The sequence below is a fragment of the Procambarus clarkii genome, chromosome 65 (assembly GCF_040958095.1).
Source record: "Procambarus clarkii isolate CNS0578487 chromosome 65, FALCON_Pclarkii_2.0, whole genome shotgun sequence".
In the NCBI taxonomy this organism is placed as follows: Eukaryota; Metazoa; Arthropoda; class Malacostraca; order Decapoda; family Cambaridae; genus Procambarus; species Procambarus clarkii.
This window is the reverse complement of record NC_091214.1, coordinates 21,514,707-21,537,148: the sequence shown is the minus strand read 5'-3', so window position 1 is coordinate 21,537,148 and position 22,442 is coordinate 21,514,707. Positions and strand designations below refer to the sequence as shown.

General features: G+C 43.5%; 1 protein-coding gene across 5 annotated transcripts in view; it reads right to left on the bottom strand.

The window, feature by feature from the left end:
* LOC123771068 (FERM domain-containing protein 4B) overlaps window positions 1–21,737 on the bottom strand; it is a 224,006-nt gene extending 202,269 nt beyond the window's left edge. Inside the window, exon 1 of one of the 5 annotated variants that reach the window (XM_069309581.1) lies at window positions 21,120–21,737. In XM_069309581.1, coding sequence (XP_069165682.1) covers window positions 21,120–21,161 — 42 coding nt within the window. In that variant the 5' untranslated portion in view covers window positions 21,162–21,737. Of the gene's footprint in view, window positions 1–12,394; window positions 12,715–21,119 lie in introns of those variants that run through there. The other 4 variants (XM_069309585.1, XM_069309582.1, XM_069309584.1 and 1 more) reach the window with 4 other exon arrangements.
* Window positions 21,738–22,442: the final 705 nt, after the last annotated feature.

Below are 22,442 nucleotides of genomic sequence, written 5' to 3'. Positions count from 1 at the left end.
GTTACAAGTTCTCAGCATCCTCCCACAAATTCTCAAAACTCTTGGTCGCAGAAGCGTACCCATGCTCGTAGCCCCCAGTCAAATTCGCCGCCTCATAAAATGCCGAAACGCCATAGTCCACAACCATCCACTCCCTCATGTTGGCATTGTGGTAAGAGTAACCACCTTGCAAGGGACTGTTGGTCCGCCCCTAGATCATCACCTCCTAGACAATTCTCTCGGCCCCCTCATCAATCTAATCATTCTAGGCTTCCATATTGCACGTACCATAAACAAGTTGGTCACCACACTGCGGATTGTAGAGCTAGGCAAAGGACATCTCCACCTCGTAACTCCCATGGTCAGTCTTGGCGAGGCTCACAGCGTCCAAGACATTATCAGAACTCTCGTAATTACAACTCCCAGCCCAGCTATAATGCAATTTCAAATTATAATGCTCAGTCACAGAATGCTGGAGCTCACAATGTTCACTCCATGTCGTCGGGAAACCCCCAAGGCCATCCGCTAACCAATTCAAGCTAGCCAATCCTAGTGCCCTCCCTGTGTATTCAGTAGCTACCCAAAATAGATTTGGACACTTGACAGAGGAGGACACTGACTCTAGACCAGTTGTAGATGTTGACGGATCCACAGTAAATTTGACACAAACAAGACGCAGATATCCCAGACAACATAAGTCAAAAATAGTAACTTGTCCAGTCTCAAGTGATGGTCCCCTTGTATCAGCCATTGTACATGGTAGAGTTTTAAAAGTTTTTCTTGACTCAGGTGCAAAAATTAATATTGTCAAGCCCTCAGCTCTTAGAGACATTGAAAGTATGCACCCTACTATTTTAAAACAGTCACACATACCTTTTCTAAGTGGTATTTCAGGAAATAAAGTAAAAGTTCAGGGTGAAATTGACCTCCCACTCAAGTTCAATGATGTCACATTGTCTATAACATGTTTAGTTGTTGACATTATTCATTTTCCTGGAGACATTCTCTTAGGTCTGTACACCATGATTGATGAAAATATTGCATTGTTTCCCCATCGTTGGAACATAAGTATCAAAGACCACGTCATACCCTTGTGTAGCATGTATCGACAGGGCCACGAGTTCAACCTTCAATCAGATTACGTTAATTTTGTTGACACCCGCCTTGCTAGCGTAGGTTTGTCAGATCATTGTCGTGGTAGCATACCCGAGAAAACAGGCACTCGATTGAAGCATAGTAGTTGTACAGTTGTTAAGGAGAATGAGTATCGGGACTTTCTGGAAGGGGACGCCCTAACGGATTCTCGTTGTCTCGCTCGCCTGGCAGCTTCCATCTCTGAAGTCAGTGGTTCCATGGCTACTGACACTGTGTTACACCCTCATTCTCTCACCAGAATAAGAGTTAAGGTTCAGGGAGTGCCTGAGTTGTCGGATGTGATTGCGGAAAGTGAAACATGTAAAGTGAATGGTACATTTGTTGAACCCTCCTGGCACACAGTGCAGGATGGTACTGTCTCACTTTTTATAGCGAACACAAGTAATGCCGATATCCATCTCCAGTCTGGTACCCATGTTGTAGATTTTGCCCATTACTCGTTACCGGTGCGAGTTGTGGATGATGTCTCCATGGATCATACTGTTTGTACACTCACACCAGGAGAACAGGGATCTCAGCCAGAGGTGCAAGCGCAACACCTCAGTCCTACTGATTTTCCTGACTCTGTGGCTCAGCTTTTGAAAATTTTGAACAAGAATAGAGCTGTTGTTGCTCTACCAGGAGAAAAATTAGGTCTCACTCCTCTTATTACACATAAAATTCCCCTTGAACAAGGAACTACGCCTATTTATGTACCAGCTTACCGTCTTCCCCATTCTCAGAGAGCAGAAGCAGATAGACTTGTAGAAGAAATGTTACAGAGTGATGTAATTGAATCGAGTAATTCGCCATGGAACGCTCCATTGATTCTTGTACCAAAGCGAGATGTGACTTGGAGACCTGTAATCGATTATCGCAAGCTTAACAGAGTAACAATACCTGATCGTTTCCCACTTCCAGTTCTAAATGATTTGTTGCAAAGTATTGGTCGAAACAAAGTATTCTCAACGTTAGATTTGTTGCAGGGATTCTGGCAAATCCCCCTTGATGAGGAAAGTAAACAATTGACAGCTTTTAGTACTCCCAATGGTCATTTTCATTTCAAAAGAATGCCGTTTGGTTTGCGTAGTAGTCCAATAACCTTTTCACGGCTCATGACAAATCTATTTCGTAGATTGATAGGAAGTACGCTTCTAGTTTACCTTGATGATCTCATAATCATGTCGCAAGATGTTCAGACTCATTTCCAGAACCTTGAAAAAGTACTTGCAAAGCTCGCTGAAGCTAATTTAAAAATAAAGCTTGCAAAATGTTCATTTTTAAAGCAAAAGATTAATTTCCTAGGTCATACAGTTACACCTTCAGGTATTACATTGAATGAATCAAAAATTATTGCTGCCCGTGATTTTCCAACACCTCGTACCGCAGAAGCCGTAAGACAGTTCACAGGTCTTGTAGGATTTTATCGTTCATTTATTGCTGGATTCTCTATTATAGCCGCTCCGCTTTACAAGTTGCAAAGAAAAGATGAACCCTTTGTTTGGGGAGAGGCCCAGGATCAGTCATTCAAAAAACTCAAAGCAGCCTTGATTTCGTCACCTGTCCTTAGGTATCCAGATTTTTCTAAACCTTTTACGTTGGTTACAGATGCTAGTGACATAGGTCTAGGTGCTGCATTACTTCAAACAGAAGGTCACAGAGATCACGCAATAGCTTATGCTAGCCGCACATTATCCAAAGAAGAGAAAAATTATAGTGCAACAGAACGAGAAGCCTTGGCAGTTGTTTGGGCACTTAAACATTTCAAGGATACAATTTATAATTACCCAGTTCATGTTCTTACAGATCACCAACCATTAATTCCCTTGTTCAAAAATAAGAATCCAGTTGGAAAGTTTGCTAGATATTTGCTCACAATTCAAGAATTCAATCCCACATTTGGATATATTCCAGGAAAGCAAAATGTTGTAGCCGATGCGTTTTCTCGACACGTAGCTGCGATTCAGTTAAATTACCCAGCATTAGATGCTACAGTAGTAGAAACGGAACAAAGACAAGACCCCATATGGGCACCTGTCATTAAATTTTTGACTAAGCAAGACACTCGCCCGATTCATAAACCGCCAGTACCATTGAAAGAACTAGTTATGTTGGACAATTTACTGTGTAGAGTAGTGAAGCTAGGGACAGCCCCGAGGAAATGTTGTCAGTTAGTTGTTCCAGCTGTCTTGGTACCAACTGTGTTAAAAATTATCCATGATGCTCCTGCAAGTGCACATCCAGGAAAGGATCGTACACTCCAACAAGGTCGATTGAAATATTTTTGGCCAAAAATGGCTAAGGAGATTGCTCATTATGTTGACAGATGTTTAACTTGTTTACAGCACAAGGGACATGTTTCAGGACCTAATCCAATTCAGGTGTACCCAGCAACTAAAGCTCCTTGGGAACGAATATCGATGGATTTATTGACAAATTTTGCGGAAACAGAGAAAGGGAACAAACATTTGCTTGTAATGGTCGATAATTTTTCACGGTTTTGCGAACTAGTTCCTATCCCGAACAAAACAGCAGAAACCATAGCCAGCGCATTCCATGACCAAATAATTTGTAGATATAGTATGCCTAAAGTAATCCTTTCAGATAATGGTCCAGAATTCAGTAATAGTATTCTAACTAGCTTGTGTGATTTATATAACATCAAAAAATGTAGCATCATGCCTTATCATCCGGCAAGTAATGGACTAGCTGAACGTACTAACAGGAAAGTGTTAGATGCCTTGAGAGTCACGTTGAATTTTGATAACAACAATTGGGATGATTTTATACCCTTAATTCAGTGTGCTATAAATTCTTCAATTAATGTTTCTACTGGTGACACACCTCACGCTATTCTTTATGGTACAGATAAGATCCTCCCTAATGAATTGATTAACGTACCTCCTACTCCCTTATATAACGTAGATGATTTTGTTCAAGTGAAGCGTAGACAAATGCAATTAGTATTCAAGAAAATACGAGAACAACTGTCCAAAGCAACAGCCGAGTTCACTCTAGCAAGGAATGCACGAGCTAAACCCAATAAAATAACTATTGGATCTGTAGTAATGATACTTAACCAACACAGGTCTGGTCCTATGTACAAGTTAACTAAGAAATTTTTGGGTCCATATAAGGTAATCGAGCTTATTAAAGGTAACAAATACAGACTTAAGAACTTGTTAACAGGAGAGTATATAAATGAACATTTAGACCACATGAAGTTAGCTAAAATGACTGTTGACGAGACTGATGAGGAAGATGACAATGAACTTACCCAGACAGATACTCCTACTCGGACACCACCTTCTGTGGTTGACAGACCACTTGATGTTCAGCAACCCCATACTAGCAATTATAATCTTAGATCTAGACCTCTCGTTTCAACCGTGCACTCACCACATGTCCATTGGCTAGATGTTAACGAGGATATCTCTCAAGATGATAGTTTGTCGCATGAAGTTTCACCTGTTCCGGACCTTCAGTCAGAGCCAGAGTTGTATAGTGCTCTGGATGAGCTAGGTGTAGATATCCGCAGAATTTATAATTGATTGCACTCTGTAGTTATTCTGTTTGTTTTGAAAAAAAAAAAAAAAAAAAAAACTCAATTGCAGTATTTCTACCACATGTGTCTTATTATTACCATTATATATAATGTATAGTTTTTCTCAACTTTATTTTGTTATGAATTAGATGCCATTGTCAAGTCTACTACCATTTGTATTTTTACAGTGCTTGTCATAAGAGTTATTATTGTTCTAGCAACCACATTGTGGCCAGTGAATCCTGACTGCTATCACGCAGATGTTAGTCTTCTTGATCCAGGTCTTGTATATGCTTGTAAATATATTGCACATTATATATATTGTACATTGGTCTTGTAAATATATTGTATATTTCGAAAAAAAAAAAAAAAAAGAGAAAAAAAAAAAAATTATCTATCTTGAAATTCAATTGTGGTTGTTAGGTCAGAACTTTGTTCTATTAATGTAATAATTGTTTAATTTTGTATGGTTTTCAAGCACATGCCATTGACACATGTTAATAATTTTGTTTAGGCAATACCTTGGGTTGTATTGTTCATATCTGATCAGTAGACATACACATGTTCTTAATACTCTGATTTAATCAAAGCATTGTTACCATGATTTTCACCTATTATGATGAATTTTTTTTTTGGTGCATATATGCCGAGTTGTTTGTATTACGCACACCTGATCTTCTTTCAATGTTTTATTATGCAAATTTCACATGTAAGCCATTATTGTATGCCACCGAGGTCCTTTCAGTATCATTGTAACTATATAGCTAGCCAGAGCTTGTCGACAAGGGACGTCGACTTGGTAGCGTGTCCGAGCGGTGTTATACTCAAATTCTGTCAGTTGAAATGTAACCAATCACAGGCAAGTAGGCCTCTGACGTCATGCCAGACAGAGGAGCATCAGCGATGCTCCCAGCAGCCGCAGTTATCCTCACAGACCCAGAGTAGGTGGACCTCGGCTGGCCAGTTATACACCTGTTTGCCTCACTCAATAAATATATACAGAAGCGACTACTGTGTCTACATTCAACCCGAACAAGGCAAACGAATACCGGACCCCAGCACCCCCTACTCCTTGTACCGGACCCCAGCACCCCCTACTCCTTGTACCGGACCCCAGCACCCCCTACTCCTTGTACCGGACCCCAGCACCCCCTACTCCTTGTACCGGACCCCAGCACCCCCTACTCCTTGTACCGGACCCCAGCACCCCCTACTCCTTGTACCGGACCCCAGCACCCCTCCTTGTAATTCCCTTGTTGTAATTCTCTTGTTATACTTCTCTCCTTATACTCCCCTTGTAATACTTCTCATGTTTAACTTTTATAGTAATACTTCTCTGGTAATATACTTCTTTCCTGATACTACTCCCGTAATATTTCTCTCTATATACTTCTCCCGTAACACAAAAGTCGGAAGTAAAAAATAGATATAACTTTCATAAAAGCCGCAAAGTGTCAATGTGGAAATCCGAGATGAACATTGACCTTTAACCCCTGAAGGTGACATTATCTTGACGTAGCCACTTGTGGGTCTCTGAGAGAGAGAGAGAGGGAACCCCACTCTCCCCCACCTCTCTCTCTCTCTCTCTCTCTCTCTCTCTCTCTCTCTCTCTCTCTCTCTCTCTCTCTCTCTCTCTCTCTCTCTCTCTCTCTCTCTCTCTCTCTCTCAGCTTCCATTAGCGCGTCCGCCCCACTTCTTCATCCTTCCCTACTACTTCTTCATCCTCACTCCTCATCTTATTCTCTCTCTCCCAACCTCCATCTCCCTCATATGATGCTTTCGATGAGACATTTCGTATCTATACACCAACGCCTCAGCTTCCCCAACATCCGGTCAACGTATCTCATCCAAGATAACACCGTAAACACCCACATTGTGGCTAAGAAACAATGAGACACGAGTCAAGTGTCTCAGAGCCCCCCGGGGCTCTGTGGGATGTCAGTAGACAACCCACAGAGCCTTATTCTCTAAGCACAAGATCTTTACCTTGGCACTCACTGATTCTCAAACTGGCATTCATGGATAACTAAATCTAGCAGCCTTCCCTGGTGGTTTAAAATGGCGTTACCTCAATCTCTAAACCATCCGAGACGTTATAGGTAATCATTCAGGTGTTAAAAATGGCTGTGGCCCAATCACATTTGTTCAATGTTTGACAGTAAGACAATACCCACACGGGCGGTGGCTGAGGAAGCTAGGAGCTGAGAGAGAGAGAGAGAGAGAGAGAGAGAGAGAGAGAGAGAGAGAGAGAGAGAGAGAGAGAGAGAGAGAGAGAGAGAGAGAGAGAGAGAGGGAGAGAGAGAGAGAGAGAGAGAGAGAGAGAGAGAGAGAGAGAGAGACAGAGAGAGAGAGAGACAGAGAGAGAGAGAGAGAGAGAGAGAGAGACAGAGAGAGAGAGAGAGAGACAGACAGACTTATAAGACAACGTGTACCTGCAGGACACCATATCTAATGACCTTGACTGGGGACCGGAAGGCCTGGCCTTGTTAAGACCACACACTCGGTATAACGAGTGTCTCCTTGTGTACATCACGGTGAGTACCACTCTCCCTTCAACACCCAAACTGTCTCACTACTGAGATAAGGCTGGGGAGACATGATCACTACCTACAAAATTCTCAGAGGAATTGATAGGGTAGATAAAGATAAACTGTTTAACACGGGTGGTACGCCAACAAGGGGACACAATTGGAGACTGAGTACCCAAATGAGCCACAGGGACGTTAGAAAGAACTTTTTCAGTGTCAGAGTAGTTAGTAAATGGAATGCATTAGGAAGTGATGTGGTGGAGGCTGACTCCATACACAGTTTCAAATGTAGATATGATGGAGCCCAGTAGGCTCAGGAATCTGTACACCAGTTGACTGACGGTTGAGAGGCGGGACCAAAGAACCAGAGCTAAACCCCCGCAAGCACAACTAGGTGAGTACCACTATATAATAATATTACTAACGCATACTATCTTAAAACTGCAAACTTATCCACTTATCCATACCACTGAAAAAAAAACTCCACCATATAGACAGCAAGACTACTGCTCTTATAAAGGCAAAGTCTTACAACTATCATGAAAAACTTAATTGGTATAATATAGTTAACCAAAAAAAAGGCCCACAAAAGAATAAATCCACAAGGGCCGTGATGAGGGTTCGAACTTACATCCAGGATGACCCCAGACGCGCCCACAAAAGCATATAGAATCCTTATACATGTTGTAGATTATGGTTAGGTTAGGTTAGGGAAGGTTAGGTTAGGTTAGGTTAGGTTAGGTTAGGTTAGGGAAGGTTAGGTTAGGTTAGGTTAGGTTAGGTTAGGGAAGGTTAGGTTAGGTTAGGTTAGGTTAGGTTAGGTTAGGGAAGGTTAGATTAGGTTAGGTTAGGTTAGGTTAGGTTAGGGAAGGTTAGATTAGGTTAGGTTAGGTTAGGTTAGGGAAGGTTAGATTAGGTTAGGTTAGGTTAGGTTAGGTACTGGCACTAATGTTGGTGTTTAGCACCTTATGGGACCCGTTGAAGGTCATCCCTGGCCCAGCCTCTGCCCAATCACCACGCTCATCTCCACCACTGCTACCAACGTAGCCTCAATTCCCCTCAAACAAAAACAAAGCTGAGGAGTAGTGTTGATATGACATTATCTGCACCCCGGATGGCGGGTGGGGAAGAGAGAGGGAGGACAAGGGGGCGGATAGTGAGAGAGGAGAGGGGGGGAAAGGGAGGAAGGGGAATTATCAGCACACATGTTGTCTTGAAGCAAAAGTACAAAAAAGTACATAAAGTATCCAACAGTACATATATTTTAAACAAATCAGTGGCAATATCCGTTGAAACCTGGACAGTCTAACGGGCCATACAGATAATATAATACAGACTGTAAACAGACTGTTGGGACTCTAGAGTAACGGAATTAACAAACCAAAAACGCCATAGGTCCCCAAGTAGATGTGTAACCTTGTCACGAACCCACAAGACGTTAGCCAAGCCAGTAACGTGAGCAATAAGATGCTTCAGTAAGTCTTCTCCACCAACCGTTTTACTGATGCGAATCTCTCGGACCTACGAAACATCATCTGATGCTCTTAACGCAGTCTTGCCCTGAGCCTTAACTACACTGATGTTATCGAAACCCTTGACCTGATAACACGCAACAAGGTACCCCTACACTAGTTGGACGTATACATATATATACAACAAGCATAAGGCGTATGCATCTATGTTGACCAATCCACACACTGGAAAAAGAAGGGACGACGACGACGTTTCGGTCCGTCCTGGACCATTCTCAAGTGAATCGACTTGAGAATGGTCCAGGACGGACCGAAACATCGTCGTCCCTTCACCTTCTAGTGTGTGGATTGGTCAACATACTTCAGCCACGTTATTGTGACTCCTCGCCTGCATATGCATCTATGTTTGCAAAAGATGCCTCATAATTACAAATCAAAATACGAGAGTAATCTCTCATACTGAGCATCAGGACACATTCCCAACACTCTTCTGAGCACCAAGCGTGACTATAAGGGAACGAACACACACAATATCCTCAGCTGGTATAACACCATAAATATAAGAGAACCAACACAATAGAGGCGCAAAATAACCCCATAAATAGAGCCAGGGATGGGTGTGGACACACAGACTCCGCTCCTGTGCCAGGTAAGTTCACTACGGGCTCACCATAGCCCGTGCTACTTGCCCCGCTCCTGTGCCAGGTAAGTTCACTACGGGCTCACCATAGCCCCGTGCTACTTGCCCCGCTCCTGTTCCAGGTAAGTCCACTACGGGCTCACCATAGCCCGTGCTACTTGCCCCGCTCCTGTGCCAGGTAAGTTCACTACGGGCTCACCATAGCCCGTGCTACTTGCCCCGCTCCTGTGCCAGGTAAGTTACGGGCTCACCATAGCCCGTGCTACTTGGAACTTGTTCCGAGTAGCTGAATCTATAACACAACGGGTGTGGACACGGGCTGGCTACACCTCTATCCCTCACGCCCGGATGGTGACGCTAACAGGTGTGTCGTATCTGTGTCCACACCTGTGTCTCAAGAGCGTGAGTATACTCACCACGAATGAGTACATCGATTCAGACGCGTGAGTGTGAGTGATTCTTAGAGTCCCTTGTCCTATCAATTATTAGGTACAATTATTACTCACTACATTATTTCTTGTATCTACATTTAAAACTTCCACACACACACTCACACACCCTGAGTTCGATTCCCCAGGCAAGGCAAGACATCTGGGCACGTTTCTTCACACCTGGTACGTCTGTTCACCCAGCAGTCAACAGGTACCAAGGAGTTAGGCAGCTTCTGTAGGTCACAGAACGTTAGAAATAGGAGGTCACAGTCGTTGGCTCAATTTGAACAGTGATAAAGCTTCAGTTGAGGCTTCCTGTCCCCTGAAAATAGGAAACCATTATCGCTACAGCTGTCAGGGGCGCCTGACAGCTGAGTAGCCAGGGTTTCGTATTCGTAGTCCTGAGGTTCCGGGTTCGATCCCCGGTGAAGGCGGAGACAAATGGGCAAAAAGTTTCTTTCACCCCTGATGCCCCCTGTTAGCTAGCAGTAAATAGGTACCTGGGAGTTAGACAGCTGCTACGGGCTACTTCCTGGGGGTGTGTAACAAAAAGGAGGCTTAGTCGAGGACCGGGCCGCGGAGATACTAAGCCCCGAAATCATCTCAAGATAACCTCAAGATAACAGGTAAAGCGCTCTCCGTTACTCACTTTATCCTCAATAATTAGAACACCTCCAATGATTTATAGTACCCTATATATATATATATATATATATATATATATATATATATATATATATATATATATAAATATATATATATATATATATATATATATATATATATATATATATATATATACTTATGCTAAATAGCCTAGCATAAGTAGCCTAAAGATATAATCTTATCCTAAATAGCCTAGCATAAGTAAACTAAAATATATACTTATGCTAAATAGCCTAAATATATATTTCATGTTAAATTTAGTACACCTTCCCTTCTGTAGGTCACATGTGTGGTCTACCTTTATCTATCTCCCAATCTGAACATAACCAACACCTTGAAGATTTTCTCCTAGCACATATTGAATTGTTATGGAATTCATTATCTTGCTCGTAAGAGACAAAAATGACACTAATTATTAAAAAAAACATGAAAACACCAAAATCAATTTACGGAATAATCACACAAGATTTGATAATATTCAACATTTGACCATAAGGATTAAATAAAAATTACAATGAAGTTCCTAAAGATTCAAAGATTCTATGCAAAACCGAACTAAATCAATCATTATCGTATTAAGACCGAACTAAATCAATCATTATCGTATTAAGACCGAACTAAATCAATCATTATCGTATTACCTTTATCCCACATGATAAAGAAACATAAATATTATAAAATAAGACACCCAATGGTTATACTCAGTATCACAATTACACAAAAAACTATTATCCTCATTCTACTTCAAAAAAATAGCACCAAAAAACACCATTTTTAAATGAAAACATTCGAAAAGATAACTCTAGGTTATTCTAATCGACTCAATAATTGTACTCTCCGAAACTCTTGAGTTTTGTAAACAAACAGCCTAATCTAGCATTGATATTTCTAGTTTGTTTTCATTGATTCTGTGAACGTTCAGTATTTTAATTGGTTGTTTTTAGGGCGGTAAATATGTCCAAACGTTCTCACGATGTTACGTAACCTAGTCATGTTATTCCTAGATCTTATATCATCGCTCCTTTCTAGGAAAGATGTGACTGCGCCGTATATATTTATATATATCCGATTGCGTCATATATATACGGCGCGTACGGGATATATATATATATATATATATATATATATATATATATATATATATATATATATATATATATATATATATATATGTATATATATATACGTTGGGTTCGTTGTTTGGGTTTATATGTTTCTGGTTAGGCTAAAACGTTAGTTTTTTTTTATGGAGTAGCAAATAAAATCGCACACACACACACACACACACACACACACACACACACACACACACACACACACACACACACACACACACACACACACACAAGGGGACACAGGTGGAAACTGAGTACCCACATGAGCCACAGAGACGTTAGAAAGAACTTTTTCAGTGTCAGAGTAGTTAACGGATGGAATGCATTAGGCAGTGATGTGGTGGAGGCTGACTCCATACACAGTTTCAAATATAGATATGACAGAGCCCAGTAGGCTCAGGAACCTGTACACCAGTTGACTGACGGTTGAGAGGCGGGACCAAAGAACCAGAGCTCAACCTCTGCAAGCACAAATATTTGAGTACATACACACACACACACACACTTATTCCGTGAACTGTTACTTCACGAGTCCAGGTGTACCGTCCATAGATAGTACACAAGGTCAGAATTATATATAAAAACTAGTCCTCAAAAAAGGGTACACCCCTTCACACACACACGACCACAACACACACACACACACACACACACACACACACACACACACACACACACGGGATCCAAGAGTCAATGCTCGATCCTGCAAGCACATATAGGTGAGTACACACACACACACACACACACACACACACACACACACACACACACACACACACACACACACACACCTTGACTGAAGACAGGGATTGGGACCAATCAAGCCACCTGGACCCATACACCAATCCCCTACCATTGTACTAACACAATACCAATCCTCCTTACCTTTAACAACCCAACTACGCATTTTATGACCTTATTTGTTTATGTTTCAAATAAATCTATTTTACATTTCGCGCACAAATGTGTATAAGAAGTTTGCGACACCGCGAATCATCTTTCTCCTCCAAGCACTGTTTACACTTCAAATACCCTTGCGGGACGCACTAGGGTCTGAGACAAGGGCTTGTCAGAGCTGTCAGGAGGGTGAATGGGCCGGGTGTAGTGTTGAGGACGCACACACACACGCAAAGTACACATGCACGCACACACACACCTTCCGCTACACATCCCACACGCGGTACTCTGTTAACCTGACGCACTCCTCTGCCGTCTCTAGTGCTGTCTCGCCCAAACTGTCGTACCGCTTCTCTCTATTGTATCTCTCTGTCTCTCTCTCTCTCTCTCTCTCTCTCTCTCTCTCTCTCTCTCTCTCTCTCTCTCTGTCTCTCTCTCTCTCTCTCTCTCTCTCTCTCTCTCTCTCTCTGTCTCTGTCTCTCTCTCTCTCTCTGTCTCTCTCTCTCTCTCTCTCTCTCTCTCTCTCTCTCTCTCTCTCTCTCTCTCTCTGTCTCTGTCTCTCTCTCTCTCTCTCTCTCTCTCCCCCACACATCACCCTACACATCACCCTAAACATATGACAGGAGACAATACCAGTGAGGTCCATGATATAAAACTTTTACATTTTATATTACACTAGCAACCATGAAGCTTACTGGAGCATGAATAGTGGGAGCTCAACATTGCAGACAGAATTATATGCCCTGAAGGAGGCAATAACTATACAATTGAAAATTTACATGATATCATCATTCATACCGACTCTAAATCTTCGCTCCAGGCATTGTTATCCATTCAACACAGATAATATACAACTCCTCACAGAAATCCAACATACAGGAAAAGAAGCCCATAATCTAGGGCTGTCAATCACCCTAAATTGGATACCAAGTCACATTGGCATAGATGGTAATGAAAAGGCAGACTCACTAGCAAAAACTGCCACTGCTCTACCTGTTGTACAGGTTCAAATACCTCCAAGTTTCTCACATATTAAGGAGCAAATCAAGAAGAAAATATTCTCAACTATCAAAAGTCGCCACAGAGCCAAAGTAGCGGAAGGAAGATCCACTGCGATATGGTACGAACAAGCCGCTGGGTACTACTCTTTCAAGCCTGATAAAAAGATATCCAGAGACATTGCAGTAGCCATACACAGACTCAGACTTGGTTACAAGTGCTGCTGGGAGGTAATGAACCCAATAGTTAAAGAGTATCATATCTGTGGAACAGAAGCAGAGGCGCCACTATTGCACTACTTACTGGAATGTGAAGCAACTGAAGCCCTGCGCATCAAACTATACATTAATCCAACGACAGCCGCTGCATTACATCCACATTCCACAGCCACTACAATGATTAGAAAAGCTGTTGAGGAATGGGACACACTAGTGAACATTCTGCACCTACATCCGCCACCAAGATAATGTTATTAAAACAAGACTAAAACAGAAGCGAAAAAGAAACAGGGAAAAAGGAGGAAACCCCACCTCCATTTAAAACTTTGACCCAAATAGCACAGTAACAACGTTATCGCTAATAACCGAAGACAATTACGGGCTCACCATAGCCCGTGCTACATGGACATTCCGTTCTGAGTAGCTAAATCTAACACAACAACAAGTGAGGGCGTTCCACCCTACATGCCCCCATACCGGCGGCTATACAGCTACACATCCCTGAAACTCTCCGGAAACTGCACGACCAAAACCAAGCAAATCGCATTATTGACCGGGAAGCTCAACCCGGCGCCACAGCACCCGTACCAGGTCAACATATAATGAGATCTCTCACAGCAGGTCACAGTAAACAACATGCCACCCCCCTCATAACACCCCCCCCCATACACAGCCCCATCATGCCACCCCCTCATAACCCCCTCCCATACACAGCCCCCATCATGCCACCCCCCCTCATAACCCCCTCCCATACACAGCCCCATCATGCCACCCCCCTCATAACCCCCTCCCATACACAGCCCCATCATGCCACCCCCCCTCATAACCCCCCCCCCCACCATACACAGCCCCATCATGCCACCCCCTCATGACCCCCCACACGCAGCAGGCAACGCTATAATAATAGAATGCTAAAAACGTACCACCTGTCTACCGGCAAAGATGGAAAAGATGAGATGACCTTTACCCTAAGGGGAAGGAAGGGAGGGGGGATGGGACGGGGGGGAGGTGATGAGATTGTGGGGAGACGAGGGTAGGAATAGAAGCTGAAGAGAGAATGGGAAGGGGGATAGAAAAGAATGGATGGGTGAGGGGAAGTACCGATGGCGGAAGGGAAAGAATGAAAGGGTTAGAGACAAAATGAGATAGAAGCGGCAATAATGGAAGGGCAAAGCAAACCTGAAAGAGAGGAAAGAGGAGGAGTCCAATCTTTCCCATCAGAGGAACACCTGTTATAGTTTCGCACACCTGGTACACTCACACACCTGTGCCTCCCGGCTGGCGCTGTGAAACGGTTACGTTCACCTCTGACTGAAGGTACAAGGTAGCCCCAGATTACGTCCACCCCCAGTACCGAGGGTATAAGACACAGGTGGACGCCTGGCCTCACCTGAAGAGCAGGGTAATAAGTCTCACCTGTGAGCCACCTTCAGCAGGTGTTCTGGTGTATATATATACATATACGCACCCCCGTGACTCAGCCCAGGTATTGCAGACGACTCCTAATGAACCTGGTGGACCAAGCTCTCACAAGTCAAGCCTGGCCTCGGGCCGGGCTTGGGGAGTAGAAGAACTCCCAGAACCCCATCAACCAGGTATATGTGGGCCTGCGGGCCGCTCCAAGCAACAGCCTGGTGGACCAAGCTCTCACAAGTCAAGCCTGGCCTCGGGCCGGGCTTGGGGAGTAGAAGAACTCCCAGAACCCCATCAACCAGGTATATGTGGGCCTGCGGGCCGCTCCAAGCAACAGCCTGGTGGACCAAACTCTCACAAGTCAAGCCTGGCCTCGGGCCGGGCTTGGGGAGTAGAAGAACTCCCAGAACCCCATCAACCAGGTATATGTGGGCCTGCGGGCCGCTCCAAGCAACAGCCTGGTGGACCAAGCTCTCACAAGTCAAGCCTGGCCTCGGGCCGGGCTTGGGGGAGTAGAAGAACTCCCAGAACCCCATCAACCAGGTACTCTGTTGCATTATTCGCCTGAGGAACATCAAAATGCTAGAATCTGCTTCTTATACATTAAATGGCCGCAAGAGAGATATATATATATATATACACAAACATACCAATAATGAGAAAAGTATGTCTGTAAATCAAGCGAGGTGTTTATATGTATAAAGTTTCAGCCTATAGGGAGGTCTTACTATCAAACACGGGCTAATGAGAATCCAGGAAACGCGACAAGCGCCTTAGACCATTCAGTGTCAGACCTCCCCCCGTGTGATGTTAGGAGCGTCATACGTCTGGCAGCGGGGCGCCGGAGCTTGCATGGATGCCTCAACTATTATGCCCTCGGGAAAGGTTAACATCGATATTCAACTCTAAAACTTCCCTCTTCTCATCTCTTTCACACCTGAGCATGACGGAAGAGATGGAGGGCAGGATAGAGGGCGGTGCTGGAACGGTATGGAGGGGACTGGAACGGTATGGAGGGGACTGGAACGGTATGGAGGGGACTGGAACGGTATGGAGGGGACTGGAACGGTATGGAGGGGACTGGAACGGTATGGAGGGGACTGGAACGGTATGGAGGGGACTGGAACGGTATGGAGGGGACTGGAACGGTATGGAGGGGACTGGAACGGTATGGAGGGGACTGGAACGGTATGGAGGGGATTGGAACTCCTGGAGGGGTGCTGGAACGGTATGGAGGGGACTGGAACGCCTGAAAAGGGTGCTGAAAACAGGTAGCAAAGGATTCGTCAGCCTTGGGATTCCAGAGGGTTATTTAGACCCCAGGTAGGCAGTTCCTGTACACGTGTACACGTTCGTAAATACTTGCGTAACTGCTTCGTGAATCTAGTCCCAAACCCCCATCTTGGCTTGACAAGTCATAGACTAGACTACTGGCCTTACTGGGATATGCTCAACGTTCCTGGGATAGATTCAACATTCTGGGGATAGGTTTAACATTTCTGGGATAGGGAGGTCAACATTCCTAGCGAATGAACAAATCCACAAGGGCCGTGATGAGGATTCGAACCTGCGTCCGGGAGCATCCCAGACACTGCCTTGATCGGCTGAGCTACGACAGGGTTAAAACACGGCCCTTGTGGATTTGTTCATTTGATGCATCACGTTAGTGTGATCTCTGTGTGTGATTCCTAGCGAATGTTTAATAATACTCTAGACACGAATCATTCTCTCCATAACACTCCACTGTCACCACATTCAACATTACCCCATCACTCAACATCCACCGCCATGTTAATGAATATAATACTGAAAACATGGCGAGGAAAAAAGAAGATTCAATTAATTTCTCGAGAGCGAATGTCAGACCAGAGCGTGTGACCCCTGACCCCCTTAGCCTTTGACCCCCTCGGGGGTCACGTAGTTCCAGATTAGTGTGTGTGTGTGTGACCCCTGACCCCCCACCCCCTCCCTCCCTCTCTCGCCTGGCTTCAAACAAAGGCTTCACTGGAAAGCTTCAAACAAAGGCTTCACTGGAAAGGTCCATACAAAGGCTTCACTGGAAAGCTTCAAACAAAGGCTTCACTGGAAAGGTCCAAGGCTTCACATCCCTATAAGATATAAAACTATGATAAAGTACCTTATTATTAGGCTAAGTTTAATAAGCTTATCAACATGGACCCACGAAATACCTGATAACAGCCCTCGAGGTGTTATACACAACGAAATCAACGTCTATTAACTACCTGTTGGTGGTTCCGGGGATCAATGTCCCCGCGGCCCGGTCTTAGACAAGGGCCTCCTGTTTGGTGGGTCTGGTCAACTAGGACCTTGATGTTGACAAGAGTTCTCTCTGTCAATAATAATAAGTCTCCCCAAGAAGAACACAAATATCAACTTACCAACCACCACAGTCTGGTCAACCATCATCGGTTCCTCACCTGTAAGAAATAGAACGTTGTTAATAAGACGTTCTGTGAGCTTGAGGAGGTAAGTTCATACCTACAAGTTCAGGGGGTACCAGCCACCAGTATACCACCAAACTTTATAAACTGTAAACTTGTAAATCAAAAGGCCTTTAAACCGAAGATCTGGATACCTCTGTAATGTACTGGTTTACAGCATTGAATAACATCTCAGGTCTGCATTTTCATCTGGTTCCAACGGCATACCAACCGCGTTCAACAGCCTGGTTGACCAGTCCAGCAACCAGGATGCCTGGTCGACGACCGGGCCGCGAGGTCGCTGAGCCCCGGAATCACCTCAAGGTGATTCTCTCTATTTAACAGTTAAATAAACTGTTAAATGATAATACATTTATTATTTACATTTAATAAACTGTGAATGGAGTGAGATGAAAAAATCACATTACAAAACACATCAATTTATAAACATCTTCAGTCACAAACATCTTCAGTCACAAACATCTTCAGTCACGACAACTTCCTCAGTAGATACGACAATATCTAGCATATCTTCAAGACAGATCGTAATATATAACACTAGAGTTTACAACGTGATATATTCAGCGGAAGTGGGTCGCCACTTCTAGTATATCGAAGCTGTTTACACAGGAGCGAGACGCGAATTATATTAATTCCCACTTCATTTGAGTGTAAACACTAGCCAAACACACTCACGCCACGCACTCGGGACCAGGGACCAGGGGACACACTCCCCAACACGTTCCGTTCCCCTGGGTGGAAAGGAAGGGGAAAGCGCCAAGGCATAATGACTATATAGCACTTGGAAGGGATCAGGATAAGGATCTGGGATGGGACGGGTGTGGGGAAGGAATGGTGCCCCAACCACTTGTGGACGGTTTTGGGGATTGAACGCCGACCTGCATGAAGCGAGACCGTCGCTCTACCGTCCAGCCCAAGTTGTCTGAGAAGAGAGGTGGTCAGTAGCGAGAGGGATACATCACCCTTGGTCTTAAGGGTCAGTCTGATGGGCAGTTAGAGATCACGTGACTAATTCTGGGCACAAGTCGTTTAATATTGCAACCAACAATTGCATAGTTACCACTATCGCGAACACAACAGCCACCATCATCAACAATCAAATCACCAACGGCACCCCAGCAACAACAATCACCACTATTGTCACAACTACAACACAATCACCACATCAAGACACCATAAACAATTAGAAATCAGTTACTAGGGATCAGATTCACGAAGCACTTACGAACCTGTACATCTTTTCTCAATCTTTGGCGGCTTTGTTTACAATTATTAAACAGTTAATGAGCTCCGAAGCACCAGGAGGCTGTTTATAACAATAATAACAGTTGATTGGCAAGTTTTCATGCTTGTAAACTGTTTAATAAATGTAACCAAATCCGTCAAAGATTGAGGAAAGATGTACACGTTCGTAAGTACTTGCGTAACTGCTTCGTGAATCTGGCCCCCTGGGCTTCCTCTTAATACCTAACTACCAGAAAGTTCCCAACGGTCCACAGGAATTTACCCAACAAACGTCTAAGTAATTTTTCTTTGATGAAGATATTCAAAGTCCTTCAAAGAATATCAACGATATTCGAAGATATTCAGATATGAAGTCATTCAAAGAATATCTTCAAATTTGAAGATATTCAAATACACCAACCGTTATGACTCCTATTCAAAATAATACACCAACCGTTGTGGTTCATATTCAAAACAAAAGGCCAACCGTTATGACTAACATTCAAAACAAAGGCGAACCGTTACGACAAACATTCAAAACAATACACCAACCGTTATGATTCATATTCAAAATAATACACTAACCGTTATGGTTCACATTCAAAACAAAAGACCAGTGCCGAAGAGCGTGATTGAGAGTGCCCACTGAGCGTCTGGCAGCTTTACTAGCGTGCCAGAGGCACTCTTGGGAGTGAAGGCCAGGTAAGAGTGACGACCAGACGTTTATACACTGCCAAGAGTAACACGGTAAAAGAGGACAGGGAGCAGGAACATCATGGAGCACCAGGTCTGCGTCAGCAAGGCGTACGTATGGACATTTTGAGTTTCGAATGCACACAAAATGCTCTTCAAGAATGAGTTTCTACCGCGCTGGGCCTCTCCTAGGGCCAGATTCACGAAGCAGTTACGCAAGTACTTACGAACGTGTATATCTTTCCTCAATCTTTGACGGCTTTGTTTACAATTATTAAACAGTTAATGAGCTCCGAAGCGCCAGGAGGCTGTTTATAACAATAACAACAGTTGATTGGCAAGTTTTCATGCTTGTAAACTGTTTAATAAATGTAACCAAAGCCGTCAAAGATTGAGGAAAGATGTACACGTTCGTAAGTACTTGCGTAACTGCTTTCGTGAATCTGGCCCCTGAACGCTAGGCTTTTGAATAAGTGATGTCACAAATGAGTGATGATTTTGAATAAGTGATGTGACAAAGCCACAAAAGAGGGAGTGGAATGAAACTTGTAAACTGTAGAACTACCAAAAAGTTAAGAGAATTCCTAGAGGGAGTACAAGAAGAAGTGGACTCTTGGGGGGAAATCCAAGGAGTAATTGGTGGAATAAATTAAAACTCCAATCGCTTCTGTTTCTCTACACAGCCTTATTGTCGTTCTTGAGATAGTTTGAGATAGTTGACTCATATTCACAGCAATACGTCAACAGTTATGACTCATATTCAAAGCAATACGCCATCCGTTATGACTCGAATTCAAAACAATACGCCAACCGTTATGACTCATATTCAAAACAATATGCCAACCGTTATGACTCGAATTCAAAACAATATTCAAGTTGCCCCTGAGTTTATTTTCTTCGCCTATAGAGGGAACGCCGTTCATCTATTCCTCTTTTTACTTAAACGAACGTCGTTTCAGCATATTTCTAGAGCTACTGAGCTTATTTTCTCGAAGCACTGGTTTAAGTTTCCCATTTCAAGCTGTTCTTCCCAGCTTATTTCTGTGAAATCTTGGTTTATTAGTTCCTATTCAGTTTATTATTCAAATCGAATTTACTGAATTCTCCTCCTGTGGAATTTGGGACTGACTATACAAGTCAGCTCGACTTGTGATAACTTGGTCCAACAGGCTGTTGCTTGGAGCGGCCCGCAGGCCCAGGGTTATGGACAGAGTGCCACTATGTTGGTGTGTTGGGGTGCCACCTGACCCATAACCTCGTGCTGCCTCTGTAATATGACACTTGTCAGAGAGCTGTGAATGACTCTACAGTCATTAATATCCAATGTCTACATCATATCATATTCAGGGAAGATTAGCGGTTTATCAGTTACATGTTTACAACTTCTATTTGAAGCTATGCCAACTGTACCCTATTGTGGATGAGAGAGAGAGAGAGAGAGAGAGAGAGAGAGAGAGAGAGAGAGAGAGAGAGAGAGAGAGAGACAGAGACAGAGACAGAGAGAGACAGAGACAGAGAGAGACAGAGACAGAGAGAGACAGAGAGAGAGAGACAGAGAGAGAGACAGAGAGAAAGAGAGACACAGCGAGAATATTTACAATTATTATTTATATAAATATCATATCGAATATGACAATTATTCTGTACTCAGTGCTAGAAACGGTATACAAATCCCTCTAACAACATAATTGGCTGTTAACTCACCTGTACCCATAGCTTGCGTCTCTCTATGCGTTCCCTCGACATATGTGGCACAGTGCTGGAGGAGGCTGGCACTCCTTGGCACTACATACATGGCCCTCGCCGGGGGCCACCCACTCTGGCACTCCCTGGCATCCGCACAGGAGCCCTATAGGAAGTGCAGTTAGGGTTGGAGGCCTGGTCGACGACCGGGCCGCGGGGACGATAAGCCCCGGAAGCACCTCAAAGTAAGGTTAGGTTATCAGGCTCCTTGTGGCGGAAATGCTTCAAGGAGGTGTTGGTGGGTAGTGGCTCCGACGACCGGGCCGCGGGGACGCTGAGCCCCGAATTACTCACCAATTAGGTAAGTACATAATATCACTTATCAAAACTTAAGATCACTTTGGTTTGGTAATTTACATCTTTTTCGAGTATTCTTTCATTTACAAAGTAATTTTGTGGTTTACTTTCTAACTTACAAACCTTTTTTTTCTTTACTTAACAGTTAAAAAGTACGTTACGATGTACTTCTTATCTTTCTTCCTCAGTTACAAAGTATTTTATTTTGTTAATAACTCCTCAATTAAAAGTACTTTTTGTTTTTTATCTGTTTTGCTGAAACGTCAAATCGCTGTCACTTTCAGATCACGAGAACAAGAGTTGTGTTCTGCGAGCGGAAGAATGAACAAATTGGCCAGAGCACACACTAGAAGTTGAAGGGACGACGACGTTTCGGTCCGTCCTGGACCATTCTCAAGTCGAATCGACTTGAGAATGGTCCAGGACGAACCAAAACGTCGTCGTCGTCCCTTCAACTTCTAGTGTGTGGTCTGGTCAACATACATCAGCCACGTTATTGTGACTCATCGCCTGCAATGAACAAATTGGTCTACCAGTTGAACAACGTAGTCAACCAACTCAACAAAATGATCTTTATATCGACCATTGTTCATCTTCCTACTGAACAATCTCGACTAACTACTGAACAAGGTGTTCTCTGCCTGTTGGAACTAAAAGCAAGGAGGCCTGTATACTGAACAAAATGACATATACACTGAACAAATTTGTATACTCAATGAAAAACTCTGTTCACTCATTGAGCAAGTTCGACTACCGAATTGTGTAGTTCATATGCCTATTAAACAAGCTCATTAGGCCACCAAACAAGCTCGAATGCCTACTAAACAACCTCATTAACTCACTAAACATCTGTATATGTTCTAAGGCAAGATCATGTACCCCCATTCAATTAGAAAATCGCATTGCTGAATACGATTCGATCGATCGAATCGCTTCGATTCGAACTTGTTTCGAACCTTAATGAACTTATAGTGTGACATAAGCCGG